We start from the raw sequence: 19,939 nt of genomic DNA on the forward strand, positions 1-19,939 counted from the left end.
CATTTATTTATTTATTATATATACATCATACAGCTTTTTTTTTTTTTTTGGTTCTTTTTTTCGGAGCTGGGGACCGAACCCAGGGCCTTGCGCTTCCTAGGCAAGCGCTCTGCCACTGAGCCAAATCCCCAGCCCTGTCCTCTGACTTCTACATGAGTACCATGATACATGTGTGTCGTACACACACACACACACACACACACACACACACAGAATAAATAAATGCAACTTACAATTTCTGACCAGTGTGCCATGGATGGAATTCAAGGCCAGCAAAAGGCTTCCTTGAGTTGGGTTCCTTCCCTCCCTGACCTCTGAGCACACAGCATCGTTAGTTTCTTGCAGTCACAGATGCAAGGTTGCAAAGGACCTCTGAAGTCCCTCACTGCCCTGACACACTGCCCACATGCCAAAGCTGAGAGCAGTCCCTCCCAGTACTCTTGGCCTTCAGAATCTGAAGCCTCTCCCAGTGAGAGACTCTGACAGGCAGAGTGGTAGCCACAGTAGAACACAGTCCTCACCAGTCCACAGAAGCTGGGACAAAGCAAAGAACTTTCCTCAGAGGCCCAGCTCCAAAGTCAGGGCTTAGACAGGCAGGGATCAGTCATGAGAGAGTGTGAAAGAGATAGAATCTGGAAGTGTCCAACATAGTACCTGTAGCATGGTTAGTCATTTTTTCTTCTTGCTAAATCAGGGCGTTCACTCATTTAAAGGATTAGAATTTTAGATCCTATGTGGTAAATGACACAGTACAGCACAGCAGTCCCTATGTGATGTAAGAGAAAAAAAACTGCACGTCGCAAAGGCTAGGGAAATTCTTTACCCTCAAAGCTCAAGACGAAAGAGACAGCCAAAGAACAAAACTGCAGAGAAAATAGAATCCACCACAATTAGGATTCTCACTGGGACCCGGTACTCATGAAACAAGAACAGAATGTTACAAAACAAGAACATGCAGAAAACAGCAGTGAACTCATCCAAGCTGCCTAAATATAGGAAATTTAAGCTTCAGTAGGAGAGCCTAAAAGTACGACAGGACAATGACATACTTAACTACTAAAAAAAGTTAGCTTAATATTACAATTGTCCGAGTATATAACTAAATAATTCAAATGGTTTTAACTTTTCTATCCTCTGATTCTTTTAACTTCAATATTTGCTTTTAGGCTCTCTAAAACATCTCATAAAGTCACTGAGAATATTTATATAATTAACCAACTTCCCCCCCTCCCCATTTCAAGAAAGGTGGTCAAGACCTTGGCAGGCACCAATACCAAAGGAAAGTGTTTTCATGGTTTCCTTTCTTCCTTCCTTCCTTTCTTTCTTTCTTTCTTTCTTTCTTTCTTTCTTTCTTTCTTTCTCTCTTTCTTTCTTTCTTTCTTTTTTTTCTCTTGAGAGGGAGTGGTTTGAGACAGGGTCTCACTGTATAGCTCTGGCTGTCTTGGACCTCACTCTGTAGACCAACCAGGCTTGTCTCAAACTCACAGAGATCCTCCTGCCTCTGCCTCCCAGGTGCTGGGCTTAAAGGTATGAGCCACCACCACCTGGCTCCATGTTTTCTTTTAATATCTTTATCCTGTTGACATTCTAGAAGATACTCTTTAAGGTTCGGAGCTTAAAGAAAGAAAATTGAGACTCATCATGAGCTTCCTAGGAGTTCCAGGAAGAGGAGCACGGGCAAGAGAGTAATGGTACACAAGAAATAACAGAGAACTGCAGGATAGAAGAATCTAGATCAAAAGAACCCTATGAGTACCCAGTACAATAAAAAGAAACAAAGACATGATCTGAGGTATATGGCCAGGAGATATTAGGTTGCCAATGAGGAAAAGAGGAGAGAAAATCGAATTCTAGATTTGAAATGACCACAGTGTCTCTGATTTCCCAAGAGCAACACCAGACATTTGAAATAAACACGTAATACCTTGGAATTCCAAGGGAAACTTTTCTACCCAGAACTTTTTACCCAATCAAAATCATGATCCAAAGAAATGAGAGAAGACATTTCTAGAAAGGCAAGGTCTCTAGAAGCTACTAGGAAATGTGCAGCTGTGGCGCCTACAAACAGGGACCCCCAACACAGGAGACAGTAAAGGTGCTCACAGGTACCTGTGACAACAGCTGTGAAGTCACATGGTAGCAGGGGACACGGGAGCTCCAGGAAGGATGTCCCAAGGTGACTGGACTGTGTGGTGTTTTTTTTTGTTTGTTTGTTTGTTTTGTTTTTTTGTTTTTGTTTTTGTTTTTTTGTGGTTTTTTTGGTTCTTTTTTTCAGAGCTGGGGACCGAACCCAGGGCCTTGGACTTCCTAGGCAAGCGCTCTACCACTGAGCTAAATCCCCAACCCCTTGTGTGGTGTTTTACACCACACTGGAAGTTCTTTGAGCTCTATGAAAATATGGGGATGGAGTGTTGGGAGATTCATTAGAATCTGAAGCCTAGAAATGAACTAGTCAGTACCTGCAGGCAAAAGAGATGTACAACACGGGAGTATTAGTTTTCATAGACTGTAAATCCACAGGGCAGACTGACTCACCCTGTTTGAAAAATGAGGGAAGGGGTGGGGAGTATGTGCCTGTTTTATACATAGATATATAGATACATGCAAGCATGCAGGCTTGCCTGGATATGCATGCTTATCATTGTGTGTTCAGATGCATGCACACATGTTGATGCTCATATATTTGATAGGGTGGTTGGATACATGTGTGTTTTCAGGGTGTGTGTGTGTGTGTGTGTGTGTGTGTGTGTGTGTGTGTGTGTGTGTGAAGAAAGATATTTAATTGCTACAGAATACTTAAGAAAGCTAAACTCTGATAGTCTACTGAAAGAATGAAAAGACGGTCTAGAAACAAATGAAACACTGCAGCACAAGGCATTATCTGAAAGTCAAAAGGTAAATCAAGAAAGGAAACGGGCCAGTGAGATGCCTCAGCAATTAAAGATGTTTGCCACCAAGCCCAATGATCTGAGTTTGGTCTCTGGAACCCAACATGGTGAAAGGAGAGAACCAACCCCCACAATCTATTCTCAGGCCTACACACACACACACACACACACACACACACACACACTCACACACACGCATATATGTGCAAACACACTCACACACACATTCACACACACATACACATGCAAACACACACTCACACACACTCACACACATGCACACACACTCATACACACAGACATTCACACACACACATGCACACACACATGCACACACACTCATACACACAGACATTCACACACATGCACACACACTCACACACATGCACACACACTCACACACACATGCAAACACACTCACACACACGCACACACATGCAAACACGCTCACACACGCACACACACATACATGCAAACATACACACTCACACACATACATGCACACACATGCACACACACTCATACACTCACGCACACATGCACACACACACATGTAAACACACACTCACACACTCACACACACACTCACACACACACTCACACTCTCACACACTCACACACATGCAAACACACACTCACACTTGCACACACATATACATGCAAACATACACACTCACACTCTCACACACTCACATACACACACAAAGAATCTCTGACTAGCTGAAACAGCAAATAGAAGCATCTCAGGCACACTTGTGTTCATGGCTAAACCTACGTAACCATCTCTGCCAGTAACTTTTCTAGTGGTGACACTGCCCAATTTTATAATAGGCAATGACAACTTCTAGCAAACCTTAGCCTGTGACTGTGTGTAGCCATAAAGAGCTACGAATGTGACCTAGCACAAAACTATAGACTTACTTAAAACATTAGGAGAGATTTTTGTCATCTTTTCCGTAACTCAGTTTGTTTGGTTCTTCAGCACAGACACATCATGTCAAATGACACCTGCTAGGATACTGGCCTAAAGAACGTAAGCATGCACTCACTTCAAAGCTTGGTGTCCTCTGCATGGGTTACCCCTTTGTCACATTGAGAGTCAAGAAAATCCTGCAACTATTCAGAGAATAAGGCTCTACCTATCCCGCTGGAACCTCCAGGCAGCGCCCACATAGACCTGATTGCAGAACCAGTTCATCACGGACACAAACCCCAACAGCACACAGAAACACAAGCCTTCAGTCTATCCATTTTACCTGTTCATTTTTTCCATCACTTTCAGCATGTATTTCTTAATGATTTTGGGTATGTAAGGCATGCTCGAGTGTGCCTGTGAAGGAGCTAGAAGTCCATTTGAATGTCTTCCTCTATCACTCTCCACTTGCTCGACATGAAGTGCAGCATCTCCATCTTGTGCAACCGGCCATCGGGTTATATGAATCCTCTTGTCTCTGACTCCCCAGCGCTTTGATTACAGACAATGCCAGAATACCCAGCTTTTCCAGTGTGTCCCTGGGATCTGAACTCAGGCCCTCATGCTTGCACAGCAGAACCCTGACCAGCTGAGCCATCTCCCCAGTCTGTAATTTATATTTCATAGTATAATACTTAATGACATTTAGTCCATGTGTTAAATTTATACATCAGTAGATGTGTCATAGATATAAATATGAATATGCATAGATATATAGATATATTCATTCTCTTTAGGTCCCATGCTGCTAGGCTGCTGAAGACCTTAGACACCAACTATTGAGAAGAGGCAGGAGTGAGGGGAGGTGGCAGAGAGCTCTGGAGGATGGAGGATGGGGTTGACAGCATTCAGATGCGACCCGCATCAGATGAACACAGCTGGGTTGTAACTTAGGTCCTCAGGAGTCCCTAGGACAACTCTCAGCTACAATCTATAGAGTCTTCTGGCTGACTCTTGTCCCTCAGGTAGTACCTGAAGACCTTAGTGCTGTTTGCTCCAATCACAGTTGAGAAGCGTTTTCCTGAGCATCAGGGAACAAGGTGTGCATTCCTCCCTCCGGAGCGCACACAGCGCTGCTCAGCCACCATTGCTGTATGGTCTTCCTTCAGCTGAATCTTCATCAAAAATTCACCACCCCAAACCCCAGTGAGCTGCCAGCATCTCCACACGGACCTGGATCTGTTCTCCAAAAGCCACCTTGACTATCTACGGCTACCAGCTCCCCTGAAGAACAGCAGCAAAACCGTTCGCTCAAACTCTTCCTGTCCACTCGCTTCTGTCCCCATCTCCCTCAGCGCCTGAAACAGTTTCCGATGGAGAAAGGTTCTCTCTCCACCACCGAAGTCACCCCAGAGTTCTAGAGATAGCACAGCTTGCCTCAAGAGTCTCAAAGCCCAAGCTCAGATGGTTGGTGTTCTCAAGCCACAGATGCTTGTGGCCTGGCATGGCTGGCCTGGCCTGGCCTGCTCCTATGAGAAGCAAAGATCATTCTCCTCCCAGTTTGACACAAGAGTCCAGTGCTTCCAGGATCTAAGCCTGGAGCACAGTGGAAGTGTCTCATTCCCACCTTAAGCTAAGAGAACGTGCACAGGCCACAATCCTGCCCCAAAACATCCCTCAGTTAGGCAGGCCAGACAGAGAGTCAGTGTGAGCACCAATGGTGTTCATCTCCTAGAGAAAGAGAAAGGGGAGCAGAAGACTCTGGGGCTAACCAGGCCTCCTGACACAGTTCCAGCCTTCAGAAAGAGCCGTGTGGAGCCACAAAGGTGTAGGGAAGCCTAGTGAGACTGCATAGAGAGATGAGGGAGAGTACAGAGAACACAAGGACTTCACCCTGTGTAAGATCACGGAGGGCACTCAGCTGGCTCAGAAACCAGTGAGAAGCCAGCAGTGGTCTCAGCAACGCAGAAAACACAGAGAAGTAGCAGGAGACTGGTGTAAACGACAGCAGCAAACCAGGCCTTCCTAACCCTCCGAGTCCTCACCCAGGCCTGAAATACTCCCTGCATGGAGCCTCGTGGGGCCCAGTCCCATATATCCCCACCACTGTCCAATTTCGCCTTTACCTTGAGAAGAAAGGCCAGGCTCCAAGGCCAGGGCCTATGCATGGCTCCCCACTGGCCTCCCTTCTCAACCTTCCCCCTGCCCTCCCGTTCCGAATGCAGCCCAAACCATCCCCAGGCCTCCCCGAGTTCTAGTTCTTTCAGAGGACACTTCCCCCAGAATCTTTCTCTGCCCACCTTCCAGAACCATACATGAGGACAAGAGACAGCCACAGGGTCATAGAGCACCCAAGGTCTCATTATAGACCCCAGGCTCTGGCCACCACTAACTCTGACTCCATCTTCCAACCTTTGGACAGATTCCAACTAGAAGAATCCTCCAGACAACAAAAGTAGGAGGGGTTCGAGTCCCAGGAGCCCAAAATTTGTGAATATGTACATGTATATGTTTGTGTATGCAAACACGCATGCCTACCTGTGCACATGAGCGCACACACTCCACACTGCATGCGGAAGCCAGAGAGGAACCTGCAGGCATCAGTTATCTCCTTCCACCATGTGGGCCTGGCAGATCAAACTCAGGTTATCAGCCTCAGGAGCAAGAGCCTTCCCCCTCTGTGCCATCCTGCTGACTTGAGAGCAAAGTTTTGAAGACTAGAACAGAACAAAGCAATTCCCTCTGAGGATGACCTGCTCATCCCTCCCAGGCACTCCCAGCAGGCTTAGTGGCTCCAATGCTATAGCAGTAGCAGGTCCTGTATATGATGTGGCAATAAAGGCACTAAACTGCAGAATTGCATCCCATAAACTCTTTGGCGGCCCTGCTGGCAGGAAACGGGGGCATTCGAATGTATATTCCCTGGTCTGCCTTGCAGGAACTCATGAACTCCACAGGTGCTATGGAGGAAAAGTGGGGGGGGGGGGCAGGGAAGGTGGCTGGTGACCAAGCTACAAGCCCTTCCTCCCCTGAGCCTGTGAGGAAACTACATCGATCTACTGCGCCATTTGCGGACATCTGTTCATAGAAGGTCAGGGTGATTCTTTGCAGATCTTTGAGTGCTCTCGAAAAGAATGACAAAAAGAGCAGCTTTTCATTCTGGCCGGAGTGAACAGTGAATGGAATCACAAAACCAAGAAGACGTCACTGGAAAGCCTGCTCTCCCGGGGCCAGCAAATCAGACTCTTAAATCAGACTCAGTATCTTAAGTCTCCTTAGCCTGCCCTTTGTGATAGCTCTGACCGTGGCTTTTGTATCCACCCTGCATAAAACAAATCATTGACCCCCTTCTTAGACACCATGGCAAAGAGTCCCAAGGACACAATTAAGTGTGCTTCTTTCTAATTATATACCACCCCCCACCTTACAAAAGGCTAATACCCTCGGCTAATCTGCTTATCCCAGCCAATGCTGTCATAAATAAACAAGAGCCAACACAAACCTCTTCAACCCCAAAGTCAAATCCACCATACCTTAGAGAAAGCTGGTCACTTCAGGCAGCCCCTAAACCGAGCTAAGAGCAGGTTGCAAATCCCCATTAAGGGCAGGCAGGAAGCACAAAGTGGCTCGCCCTCCTTTGATCTGCCTGGGAGAACAGGACACAGGGCAGGACAGGGTGGGCTGCTCCCTTCCACTCTGATGCATGGCAGGAAGCCCGGGGAGCCGAGGGTCGACCTGACACCATAGCTAAGGAGCCCTGACACCGAATGGTATCTGCAGCCACGTAGCACCGCAACCACTCCCCACAGAAAAGAAAGGGGACTTGGCAGTTTGGAGCTCCATCTGCCCGCTCCTGCAGGGTCAATATTCTCAGAACCGAAGCACTTATGGGTCACAGCGCTCTCCCTGCAGGTACATAACGGCCTGTTGATCAAATTGCAGGCAGTTCCACCGGTCTTTTTGCAACAACATAGACGTTTCTGTCCTTGGGAGCACGAAGCCGAGTACGCTAGCGTGGAGAACAGACGGTAGCCGCCAGAGCTCAGCTATGCAGGGCAGTAGCGTGAACGGGAAGCAACCAGTGTCCCTCAGAGTCACCAGCTTCTAAACACAGGGCGCGCCCCGGCACCGGGAACTCCCTTGAGAATCACAAGGTGCATAGCTTTTATTTATTTACGCTTGTGCAGGTGTGTCTATATAGGTGTGCTCATATGACAAGGCAATCGTGAGGAGATCTGGGGACAAACCACACCTGGCTTCTACATGGGTGCCAGGGATCTGGACTCAGATCGTCAGTCTTACACTGTAAGTGCTTGCGCCCACTGAGCATCCCCCTGGTCCTAAGGGACATACATCAACTCGTTCATTCGCACCGTTTTGGTTTTACCGCTGTGCAAACCTCTGAGCAAGCCCCAGCTGGTATTTACAGTCATCTGTGCATTTCTTCTACGAATCCAGGACTCTAGATTGTAACCTAACTGCACAAGGAAGGAAGGGAAGTGAGACAACTCTACTTGTGGTGGGCAACTTTAACCTTGATCTGCTTACAATGATAACTTACTTGAATACATGTTGGGAATTTCAATGCCAACATAGAATTTTTTTACCTATGTGACAAGATCTAAAAGTTGAATTTTTCTTAATATTGCTCGAGTCAGCAAAGGCTGTTACTAGATGTTTCGAAATGCCATCCCCCAAAGTACCAGGTACCACAGGGTGGAATTAAGACATGCACACACCTGCATACCCCGTTACCCCCAGCCCTACCTAAACCGGGGACATAGGAAAGGTGACATTCTGACCACACATCCTAGGGTTCTTGTCAACTATGGAGCAGCGCCCCCTGGTGGTTCTGCTTGGTGCAATTCCGGGAGCCCTGAGGCAGCTTTGTGGGGTCTCTGTCCTCATCATTGTCCTTCAAAGGAGGTTGGAGAAAAACCTCCACACATAATGCACCTGTGACCTTCTGCCAGAGCACTGCTGGTGCTGCTGTGAAACCGGGGAGGCTAAAGAAACATCCAAGAAGGAGGATCTCAGGTAACCTACAACACCCACGTACAATGTAAGCTGTGCACGAAGGCATTGCAAATAACCTCCTAAGCTGTAACATTCAGCAAGAGGATGATTTGTGGGCTGAGGCTATGTCTCATGGGTAGAAGGCTTAGCTAGAAGCCATGAGTTCAGTCCCCATACAAGGATACAAAGAAGGAGAGAGAGAGGGAGGGAGGGAGGGAGGGAGGGGGGAGGAAAGGGGAGAGAGGAAGGGAAGAAAACACAAAAGGTTTAACACTGCTACTGTGGAACTGGACTGTGGCTTAGTGGCTAAGAGCACTTGCTACTCAGGACCCAGGTTCGATTCTCAGCATCAACAGGGTAGCATTCGACTACCTGTAACTCCAGTTACAGGGGAATCTAATGTCCTCCTCTGGCCTCTGTGGGCATCATAGGGAAATAGTGCATAGACATAACATAACGATTCCATAGCTGTATACAGTGTCCTTTAAATTAATATATATGTGTTTGGGTATATAGTATACTATAGTCTGATTGACATAGTGTCTCAGTTGTAACACAGGGATGATTAAACAGCAGTTTGTACACCATGTGCTCCAGATCCACGACAGGGTTTGTGCTTTATTTACTGGACGTTCAACCTTGAGCAAGTTAACTATAAACCTGAAAAAGAGACTGTTTTTTAGGGACTGTGTGGATTCAGTAAGTTACTATGCACAGAGTGCTTACAGCAGTTCCTGGTACATTACAACACCAGGCAGAGCAGGGGTAAAGCCATAACTATCATCAGTGAGTTCTTGGCCTGCGGATATGCAAAACTCATAAAGGCACTGACAGAAAACTGCAGTCGCCTCTACACAGAAGATTTCAAGTGTTTGTAGGGGTTTCTCATTTTTGTTCTAATCAGTTAACACTTTTTTAAAAAAGATTTATTCATTTATTATATATAAGTACACTGTAGCTGTCCTCAGACACACCAGAAGAGGGCATCGGATCTCTTTACAGATGGTTGTGAGCCACCACGTGGTTGCTGGGAATTGAACTCAGGACCTCTGGAAGAGCAGTCGGGTGCTCTTAACCGCTGAGCCATCTCTCCAGCCCCCAGTTAACACTTTTTTAAGATTTATTTATATGAGAATACTGTAACTGTCTTCAGACACACCAGAAGAGGGCATTGTATCCCATTACAGATGGTTGTGAGCCACCACGTGGTTGCCGGGAATTGAACTCAGGACCTCTGGAAGAGCAGTCGGTGCTCCTAACCACTGAACCATCTGTCCAGCCCTGCAGTTAACTTTTAAGTTGGTTTACATTAGCCTACAAAGAAATTTAGCAAAGCTGACAGGGTTTTGCTTCTCCCTCCCTATAAAAATAGACTTGTGACCTGTATCAGGAAGGGAGGCATGGGGGGGGGGTGACAGCAAGGCAGGAGAAAGCCCCCCCTCAACATTGCCACCACTGTGTAGTGCTACTGAGGGTGCAGTGTGAATTGTCCTCCTGATTTAAATCTCTCCCTTCTCCATCTCAAATCTCCCTGCCCTGGAAAAGCCCCTTCCACGTAAACATAACACTAAGGTCATGGGCACAGCCATCACACCAGCCGCTACCACATTAGCTTTTATTTTTCCCTCCCAACCACAAAGTCTAGCAGTAATGACCTTCAAGGCACACCACAGTCTCTGCTTATTCAACAGAATGCTCCAGAAACCAATGATAACCACCATCAACAAATAAGCATGCCTTGAGTTTGACTAAACGTGTCCCTGAGCAATTTACAGGTCACTCTAGGACACAAAGCTCCACGGGAACACGCTCAGGGAGATGCTGCCACCCAGCACCTATTGGACGCTTCCTGAAGATGGCAGCTGCAGTCCCTTGCTGTATGCTCACCCTGCTCTGCTGTAAAGCCCTTACTGTCTACTCAAAATACGAACCCCTACTATTATTTAATACCCAGCTCAAGTACCACTTCCAGAGCATGGTGGACCTGCTTCCAGCACTGAACAGAACTCCCTCCCCCACCTCCTTCCTTCACAGCCCTACTATTCCTGGTATAGCCTGCTACACATGTTCTGCTCTCTCAGAACACTCAGTCTGTGTGCTTGGCTGTCTCCCCCAACATGGAGGGATCCACAGGAGAGTGTGCATGTGTCCATCCCACGCCAATCGAAGTGCCGGGGAATACAAGAGAACTGTGCATGTGCTTGGCCGCTGAGCTCCAGCCTCACATGACAAAGAGTGTGCGGAAGAGCTCATTTGCAGTGGGTGCCTTTCACTGGGAAAGGAAAAGGAAAAGGAGATGGGGAAAGGAGGAGCAAAGAGCTCAACGCAACAACAAAAATAACAACAAAGCATGAACACTTCAAATACCCATATTTAGGAAAAATATTATAAGCCTACAACTTTATTGGGCATAGAGAGTTAAGAAGAGCTGGTGCAAGCTTTGGGGGTGCTCGTGGAAGTCGAGGCTCTAGTTTGCCCGTCCAGCTAGACTGCTCAGAGCCTTCCCTCGAATTAGTGAATTCCAGAATTCTGGGGCTCAAGGTGGGAAAGAAAGTATTCAAACCATATTAATCAATAAACAGACTATTTACCTTTCATTTATATAGAGCTCGATCAACTGTCATCCTGTGGGCTAGGTGCCAGGATCAAAGAGCAGAGAGAGCTGTCCCTCCTTCTAGAAATGTAGCCAACTGAAAGACATTAGCAAACGGAAACTTAAACATCTGGTCTGACAATGAATTTCCACCATCACACCCACCATAGCTGACCCCGCCTGAAATCAGCATTAAAAAAAGATCTGGTTTTAGGACCCATGGGATAGCTCAAGGCATAAGGCTGATTGCTGCCAGGCCTGAAGACCTGAGTTCAATCCCCAATGACCCGCATGGTAGGAGGGAACCAATTTCCACACTTGTCTGCTGGCTTTTATATGTCTGCTGTGACCCATGTGCACATCACTCCAAGACACACACACACACACACACACACACACACACACACACACACACACACACAAATAAATTGCAATGAAACAAGTTCTTTTTTTGAGACAGGGTCTTACTCGCCGTGGCTGGCCTGGAACTCACAATGTAGATCTCACAAAGGCATGAGCCATTTCCTTTTCTCCTTCTTTCCCAGTAAAAGGCACCCACTGCAAGTAAGCTCTTCCAAATACTCTTTGTCATGTGAGTCTGGAGCTCAGGGGCCAACAACTTGCACAGATCTCCTTTATTCCCAGGCACTTTGATTGACATGGGATAGACACATGTACACTCTTTTGCGGATCCCTCCATGTTAAGGGAGACAGCCAAGCACACAGTGTAGAAAGCAGAACATGCAGCCACTATGTAGACCTCACAAAGGCATGAATATGTGCTTATTCAAAATAAATGGGTAGATGGGCAGGTGGGAAGGTGGATGGACAGACGGACAGACAGACAGATATATTGACTGATAGATAGGCAGGCATGATGAACTGATAGATACAAGATGATCCAATCTGTATATTTTTAAGCTTTTAAATGGGCACAATTTTGAAATACAAAGCAAGTGGACCTACACAGCACCTCGCTGGGCTGAGCTACATAGAAACACACAAACCGTGCATGCACCGACACACTTCAAGACCCACCAGCTACTCCAGCCAGCATCTAGTTATAAGATCTGCCCTGCATGTGGGGTATTAGAACTTTCCACGGATTTCTACAGCTCCTTTCTTCCTCTTACCACAGTAACACAGGCTACTTCCAGTGGTCATCTACATGTGTATGACTCCACCAAATTTACCTGTGCCCTTCAAGGTAGCACTTTGTATTCACCGTGAGGTTTGTGACTTTTGTTTTTTTAACTATTTTCACATGTGTAAGACATGCTACCCTTTTAATTAGTATTTTCTCTTTTTAAAATGTGCCGCTGATGTGTTTGAGAGCTGTGTCCTTAACCCCTTCCCAATAAACACAGGTTTTTATCACAGTCTCCCATGGTGGGATGATTTCTTAAGAAGGCATGTTGTATTATAAGCATAAACGACTGTATATCTGTATCCCCCACCCCCGCTTGGAGTAAGAAAGTCTATCTGTATTTCTGTATACGAGATAAAAGTACAGTGCTTGCCTGGCATACAGAGCTCTGGGTTCGAGCCCCAGCACAGCAGAAGTCAAATACAGTTATGTGTCCATGATCCCAGCACCCTAGAGGCAAGAGGGTGAGGAGTTCAACACCATCTTTGATGCTACACAGCACGTTTAAGGCCAGTCTGACAGATATGAGATATTTAAAAAAAACAAACTTGGAAGTTTCTGATTTATGCATCTATGTGAAGGACAGAGGGTAGACCAGGATGACAGCATGCTGGTATTGGCTTTAATAACACAAACAAACCAACGAGGGCTGGAGAGATGGCTCAGAGGTTAAGAGCACTGACTGCTCTACCAGAAATCCTGAGTTCAAATCCCAGCAACCACATGGTGGCTCACGACCATCTGTAATGGGATCTGATGTCCTCTTCTGGTGTGTCTGAGACAGCAACAGTGTACTCATATATATAAATAAAATTTAAAAACGAACAAAGAAACAAGGACTCCACATAAACTCCACCTCACACACTTCTACCCTAACCTGAGAACTTTCCACACCTGCTTGGCTCTCTGTTCTGACTCTCTTCTGGAAGCAGGACTGATACTTGAGGTTTGGTTCTACGAAAAGAAGGCTCTGAAGCCCCTTCTCACGTGGTCTCTTTCCTCCGTCAAAGACAAAATAAAAGTTCAGACCTCACAGTGAACTGTCCGAATAGGTTTATTCTATTACAGGAAAATAGAGTCTCCAGGGACATCTGGGCCTGGGTTCCAGTCCCAGCCCACCCACTGTCACCTTGTGAACCATGGCAGACCCCATGCCCCGCCCTCCGGCCTCCTTGGCAGGACATGAAGATAATGATGCTTTATGGGGACTCTGTGGGGATTAAGTAGAATGACGTACTCGGCAGTGGTTGCCGTCAGTGTTTGTCCTTTCCTTAAAGGTTAATTAAATGTGTATGAGTCGTTTGCCCTCATGTATGTCTGTGCACCACTCGTGTATACCTGGTGCCCATGCTGGCCAGAAGAGGGTTTTGGAACCCCCTGGTACTGGAGTTACAGATCGCTGTGAGCCTGGAGTTACAGATGACTGCAACCACTGAGCCATCCCTCCAGGCCCTGGCCATCATTTTAAATGAAGATTATAAATACCCCTGCCAGTCATAAACACATTTCCTCATCTGTCTCGTGTTCTCTGCCTATGTTGAACCTTCTGTCTTTTGAACCTAGAACTTAAAAACTGGGTCACTGGCAGGCGAAGGAACCTTTGAACTGTTGGGACCCACTCTGGGTCCACATCAGCCAATCTCTCTCCTTAAGGTCTTTTTCTTCCACTGGCGTTTGAATTTCTTTCTCACTTACTCTCCCTCTGGTAAACATTTTAGGGGTACCTGATATGCAGTGGGGATGAGTGGCCACTCCCCAGAGTCTTCGTTTTCCTCAGCAAAACGAGGACTAAAAAAACTCCCAGAAGACTGTTGAGCTGAAGAGTTTTAAAAGACAGTGGGATCCTACCAAACCCTTCACAAACCCTGTCACGTCCTAAATGCTCTGCAAAGGCAATTTACATGGCAACAGTCTCTAATGAGCCACATCCCTGTCTCGCCTGATCTCCAGCATCGGCAATGTGACTCTGTTGGTACCCACTAAGCTTGTACACAGCTTACTACTTGGATGCACCATCCCCCTCCTCCTACAAACCCAGACGGGCTCTGGCAAGCATCCCTGGCTGTAAAACAATGAGTCTGATTGTGAACACTCACCACGGAAGAGGCTGGGGCTGCCTAGGTGACTCAGCACTGCCAGCTGCCACAATTAGAAGCATTCCAGGCAGTTCTGGGTCAGAATGACCCATCGGCCACGGTTTTGTTGTTGTGTTGTGTTTTGGTTTGGTTTTTTTTTTTTTTTTTTTTTTTTTTTGTTCCCCCACTGATACAGTCTGTGGTGGATCTTCCAACAACAGCTTAAGAAGAGATAAGGATTCGGTGCCTTTCGCTCAAAACAATAATGTTATGAACTCTGCCCTTGAGACACAGGTCCCAGTCAAGGAAATCATGAACGTTTTTATGTCTCTGGCTGCAACTGACCATGAGTATAATTTTCAGAGACCCCCACCCCCACCCCCGCCACCGAGCGCACCACAATTTCTCAATAACAATTTCTTGCAAGAGATTTTACCCATCACCCGGCATAGAGCACACATAAATAGCAGGAGTGTCTCTAAAGAAGGTCTCCTAGGTTCTCCTAGAGGCAGCAGTAAGGGGGGGGAGGGGTTGGGGGGATGGAGTGACCCTGAATATCAGATCCTTGCCAAAACTTTCCAAGGGGAAAAAATTAACATTTTCCACATTATTCTTGCTAGTGTTAACTCATTACCACTGTTGGCTGCTGCACATTTAAGGTGAGATCCTCAAACAGCAAAATTCGTGAAATAGAAGTAGTACCAGAGAGTGTGCCCTCCGGTCGAAAGCCACAGCACTCACACCTTTAGCCCATTATGTAATTGTTTAGCTGTTTGTTGGAGACACATCTTATTAGCCCAGGCTAGCCTCAAACTCACCATATGGTTGACCTTAAACTCCTGATCCTCCCTCTTCCAAGTACCACCATGTTCTCTCGTTCATTAATATACAGGGCAAAAACAGCTGGAAGAAAATATTCTAAAATGTGAACATGGTATATTTAGTGAATCCAAATTATGGGCACTTTTATTTCTCCTCCCTAATGTGTGTATCCTCTGACTTTATTTGATTTTACTTGTGCAAAAGATCACGAGCAATTTTTTCAAAAAACATTTTTCCTGGGCTGGAGCGGTTAAGAGCACCCGACTGCTCTTCCAGAGATCCTGCGCTCAATTCCCAGCAACCACATGGTGGCTCACAACCATCTGTAAAGAGATCCGATGCCCTCTTCTGGTGTATCTGAAGACAGCTGCAGTGTACTTATATATAATAAATGAATAAATAAATCTTTAAAAAAAACATTTTTCCTGTGTCTGAGTGTCTTGCTTACATGTATGTATGTATATGTGTGTTACATGTATGCCTAATGCATGCAGAGGCCAGAAGAGGGCATCAGACCCCCTGGAACTAGAGTTAAAGGTGGCTCGTACTACGTAAGTGCCAGGGACAAACCCTGGTCCTTTGAAAGAGCAGCACACACTCTAACCACTTAGCCATCTCTCTGGCCCCAATCACAGGTAATTTTTATAAGTTGCACACATGGCCACGGGGAGATCTATAAGGAGCCACATGGGAATCAGGGCACCATGTGAGCTGTCTGCTAAGTCAGTAAGAGGTGACCAGAGACGCCTGCTTACCCTTCACACGAGGCCACCTGAGTTATGCTTCCCGTAGCTGGCAGCCGCAGGACAGACAGATAACCCAGCCTATAGTGTCTCTGACCCAAGACAGCTAGGGCAGCCTTTACCTCACAGACACCGGGCTCCCCAGACCTTCCTGGCCAACCCCAGTTCTTCCTCCTCCAAGTAACTCTCACTTTAACTCCTTCCTTCCTTCTCTGTTTGTGTGTGTGTACATGCTCATTGTGTGCACCTGTGTGTTCACGTGTGTGCAAGTGCACATGAAGGTCAGAGGCCAATGTCAGGTGTCTTCCTCAATCACTTTTTACCTTAGTTTTTGAAAGAAGGCTTTCAATGACCCTAGAGCTCACTGATTCAGCAAGACTTGGGGGCCCATGAACCCTGGGGATCCTGCTGTCTCTGACTCCCCAGTGCTGGGACTACAGACAAGCATCACCACCACATGTGGCTTTCCTGTAGACGTCGGGACCAAACTCATGTCATCATGCCTCCAGAACAAGCACTTTACTAACTGAGCCATCTCCTGACCCTCTAAACTCTTTGTTTTTTTTTAAATAGTGTGTGTTCTATTTAAATAGATGCAAGGCGTATTTGTACAGATGGATGTTGCAAAGACTTAGTGGCTTGGTGTACAATGAAGGTCTGGTCCCCACCAGCAAACACCCTCACATGCTTTACCGAGTCCATCATCCCAAGTGATCAAGAACCCAAACTTTATGCTATTTTTTTTAAAAACAGATTCTCCCTATGTAGTCTTGGCTGGTCTATAGCTCACTCTGTAGATCAGGCTGGCCTTGAACTCACAGAGATCCACCTTAGCTCTGCCTCCCCAGTGCTGGGAATAAAGTCATGAGCCACATGCCCAGCCTGAATTGTGTCTTATTTGTCCCTTGTCATCCTTCTTATGCACCACATGGTTTTCATTGTAACTCATTTAATTCTTAGCTTAAAATTTAACATAGACTTAATCTGATTTTTTTTTCTGGTTTGCAAAGGTCAACTTTAATATGTATAGGAATGCCTGAGGTGTCTTGTTAAAATTGTTCCAGTAGATCTAAGCTAGAGCTGAAAACATCATTTCTTTCCTTTAAACAATCTCTTAGGTAGAGAGAGGCATATGGGTATCCCAGCACCCTGGGGACCAGGTCCTGTGGGGGTCAGAGGTCAGCTTTCAGGAGTTGACTCTGGACTTGCACCTTATTGAGGTCTCTCTTGTCTCTGCCATACCGTGTACACAAGCTTCCAGTCAACCTCCTGTCTCTGCCTTCCAACTCGCAGTAGCAGGCTAGGGCTACAGTCATACAACACAACATCTGGATTTTATATGGTTTCTGGGGACTGATGGAAACTAATTCTTCACCCTGCTTGGTTCCTGGATGGCTTCTGCAAAGTTGTGTGGCGGTCCTTTTAATTTTATAAGATTTATTTTTTTTCTTATTTCATGTACATGCATGTTTTGCCTGTACACACACATACATACATACATACATACACACACACACACACACACACACACTCACTCACTCACATACACACACACGTATGCATGCAATGCCCACAGAAGACGGCATCACATTCCCCCAGAACTGGAGTGTCAGAAGGTTATGAGCTCCCTTGTGGTGCTGGGAACAGAGCCCAGGGGCAACCAGCATCTTCAATCACTTAGCCACTCCTGCTCTTTCTGAATACTCACTCTTTCAGGACAAACACGTACACACAGGAAAGTGCCTTTCTCCTTGTTCAATCTTTTCAATGGCCTAATAAGATAGGTATTTATGCCTACTTTTTGATGCTTTTTGTTTGTTTCAACTTTTTTTTTGTCTGTTTGTTTTATTGTTGCTGCCTGTTGAAATGGGAACCCACTCTGTAGAAAGGACTATCCTGGGGCTGGAGAGATTGGCTCAGTGGTTAACAGCACTGGCTGCTCTTCCAGAGGTCCTGAGTTCAATTCCCAGCAACCACATGGTGGCTCAGAACCATCTGTAATGGGATCTGATGCCCTCTTCTGGTGTGTCTGAAGACAGCTACAGTATACTCACATGCATGAAATAAATAAACATAAAAAAAAAGGACTAGCCTGAAACTCAGCATATAACCTAGGCTGCCTTCTAACTTACCAGCCTCCTGTGTCAGCCTCCTAAGAGCTGGGGGTCCCAGACCTGAGCCACCCCATGCATCTCTATTAACACAACCTAAGTAAGAAAACTTTGTTTAACTTATAGACTTATTGGTGATGCTGGGGATTGAACCCAGAGTCTTGCACATGCTAAGCAAGTACTCTGCCACTGAGCTATATCTCTGGCTAGAAAAATAACACCTTGGTGTACATATATCAGTTCATAAAAGTATTCGAAGTCCAGATTTCTCCCAGGACATACAAACTCTGTACATCTAAATGCTCCTTGTAGGTTTTTCACACAGTGAAAGGCTGAAAATCGCTCTTCAGTCCAAGCCCCTTGGTTTTATAATAGGAAACAGTACTATGTCAGAGGCAGAGAATAGAGCATTGAATTCCGGGAATTCACCACTTTCGGCTAGGCTGTCTGTAGTTTGTAAACTGCCATCTGGGATACATTAGGAAAGTGTTCTCCCATAAGAAACTTCTGTGTGTGTGAATTTGGAGTTGATGCAAAGGAGTGACAAGCCTGCATCCTATCAGAACAGTGTCCACCGGGATTTCCGTAATGTGTTTTTCAGACACAGAGCAAAAACCTTTAATTCAGGACCCTTGCCCAACAAACACAGCAAGCTCCAGGCTTGTCCAATACGGCCTCTGTGCACCACTTTCCTGACCTATATAGCTGGAGAAAGAACTGGCGTTACAACCCAAGACAACCGTCCTTGAGATTGCATGCTGGTTCCACACAATCTCACACAACAGAAAGGAGATTAGCCTTCATAAAAGCTAAAGGGAAGGGAAATTATGGGCTGGAGGGACTGGTAGACCCTATAGCAGTTTAGGATGCCGTATTAACAGAACAATAGAGGGAGTAGGCTTTAGCTTTAGGGACTGGGGATACATCCTCCTGGGTCAACCTGTCCATTTCCTTGGAGCAGCCATCTCACCAATGACCTCTATTCGGTTTCTGTCATCCCACAAATGACGAACTCCAGCTACGCCAAGAGGCATGCTGTTCACCAATACCTGAGCTCCACTCTGCACTCGAGTTTCACAAGATTCTTTCAACTCCGTGAAGCCCCAGGAGGGGCAGGTCCCCCAAGAGTGATGACCTCATCTCATCACAAGAAGCAGAAGTCTGTGTAAGAACAGTCGGCAGAAGTCTTGGCCAAGGGCTCATGCAACTCAAGAGAGGCCGTCATTCTAAAAGGAAATACGCAGGAATCATGGGCACACCCTACACACTTGTTAAAATGTGCAGTACTAAATCCTTAGCGTGCTGTCAGGCTGAGGGTAGGGAAACACTCCCTTACGGGTAGTCAGGCCAGGTTGCACAGAATGAGAACCTAGTCCTGGTAGCTTAACCTCCGAGCTCTGTCCTGCAATGACTTCAATGAGCAAAGCGCCTTCAGCCATTTGCAGACAGGCGACTGCTTCCTGCTCCAGACCAGGAGGAGGAGTAAGGGCAAAGGATAAAAGCAAGAAAGACTCCATACCAGAAAACAACTGCTTTGCCAGAAGCCCTACCCAGTGGCTTCTGCTGACAAAGCAGTGGCCAGAAGCCTCACGGCCACTTCAACCCCCAAAGGTGCTTCGCTGGGCACTTTC

The 19,939-nt window shown here is 46.4% G+C and overlaps 2 protein-coding genes across 2 annotated transcripts in view; both read right to left on the reverse strand.

Moving 5' to 3' along the window:
- The window catches only part of Greb1 (growth regulating estrogen receptor binding 1), a 123,697-nt gene that overhangs the window by 77,320 nt on the left and 26,438 nt on the right, over positions 1-19,939 (reverse strand). Inside the window, 1 exon segment of the mRNA NM_001427084.1 lies at positions 11,409-11,507. The gene's annotated coding sequence lies outside the window, so the exon portion shown is untranslated.
- Positions 1-19,939, reverse strand: part of LOC148005153 (uncharacterized) — an 83,759-nt gene that overhangs the window by 6,939 nt on the left and 56,881 nt on the right. The window contains exon 6 of the mRNA XM_087555074.1: positions 11,409-11,507. Coding sequence (XP_087411200.1) covers positions 11,431-11,507 — 77 coding nt within the window. The 3' untranslated portion in view covers positions 11,409-11,430. The remainder of the gene's footprint in view (positions 1-11,408; positions 11,508-19,939) is intronic.

This window comes from Rattus norvegicus, chromosome 6, assembly GCF_021556685.1.
Source record: "Rattus norvegicus strain SHRSP/BbbUtx chromosome 6, alternate assembly SHRSP_T2T, whole genome shotgun sequence".
Lineage (NCBI taxonomy): Eukaryota > Metazoa > Chordata > Mammalia > Rodentia > Muridae > Rattus > Rattus norvegicus.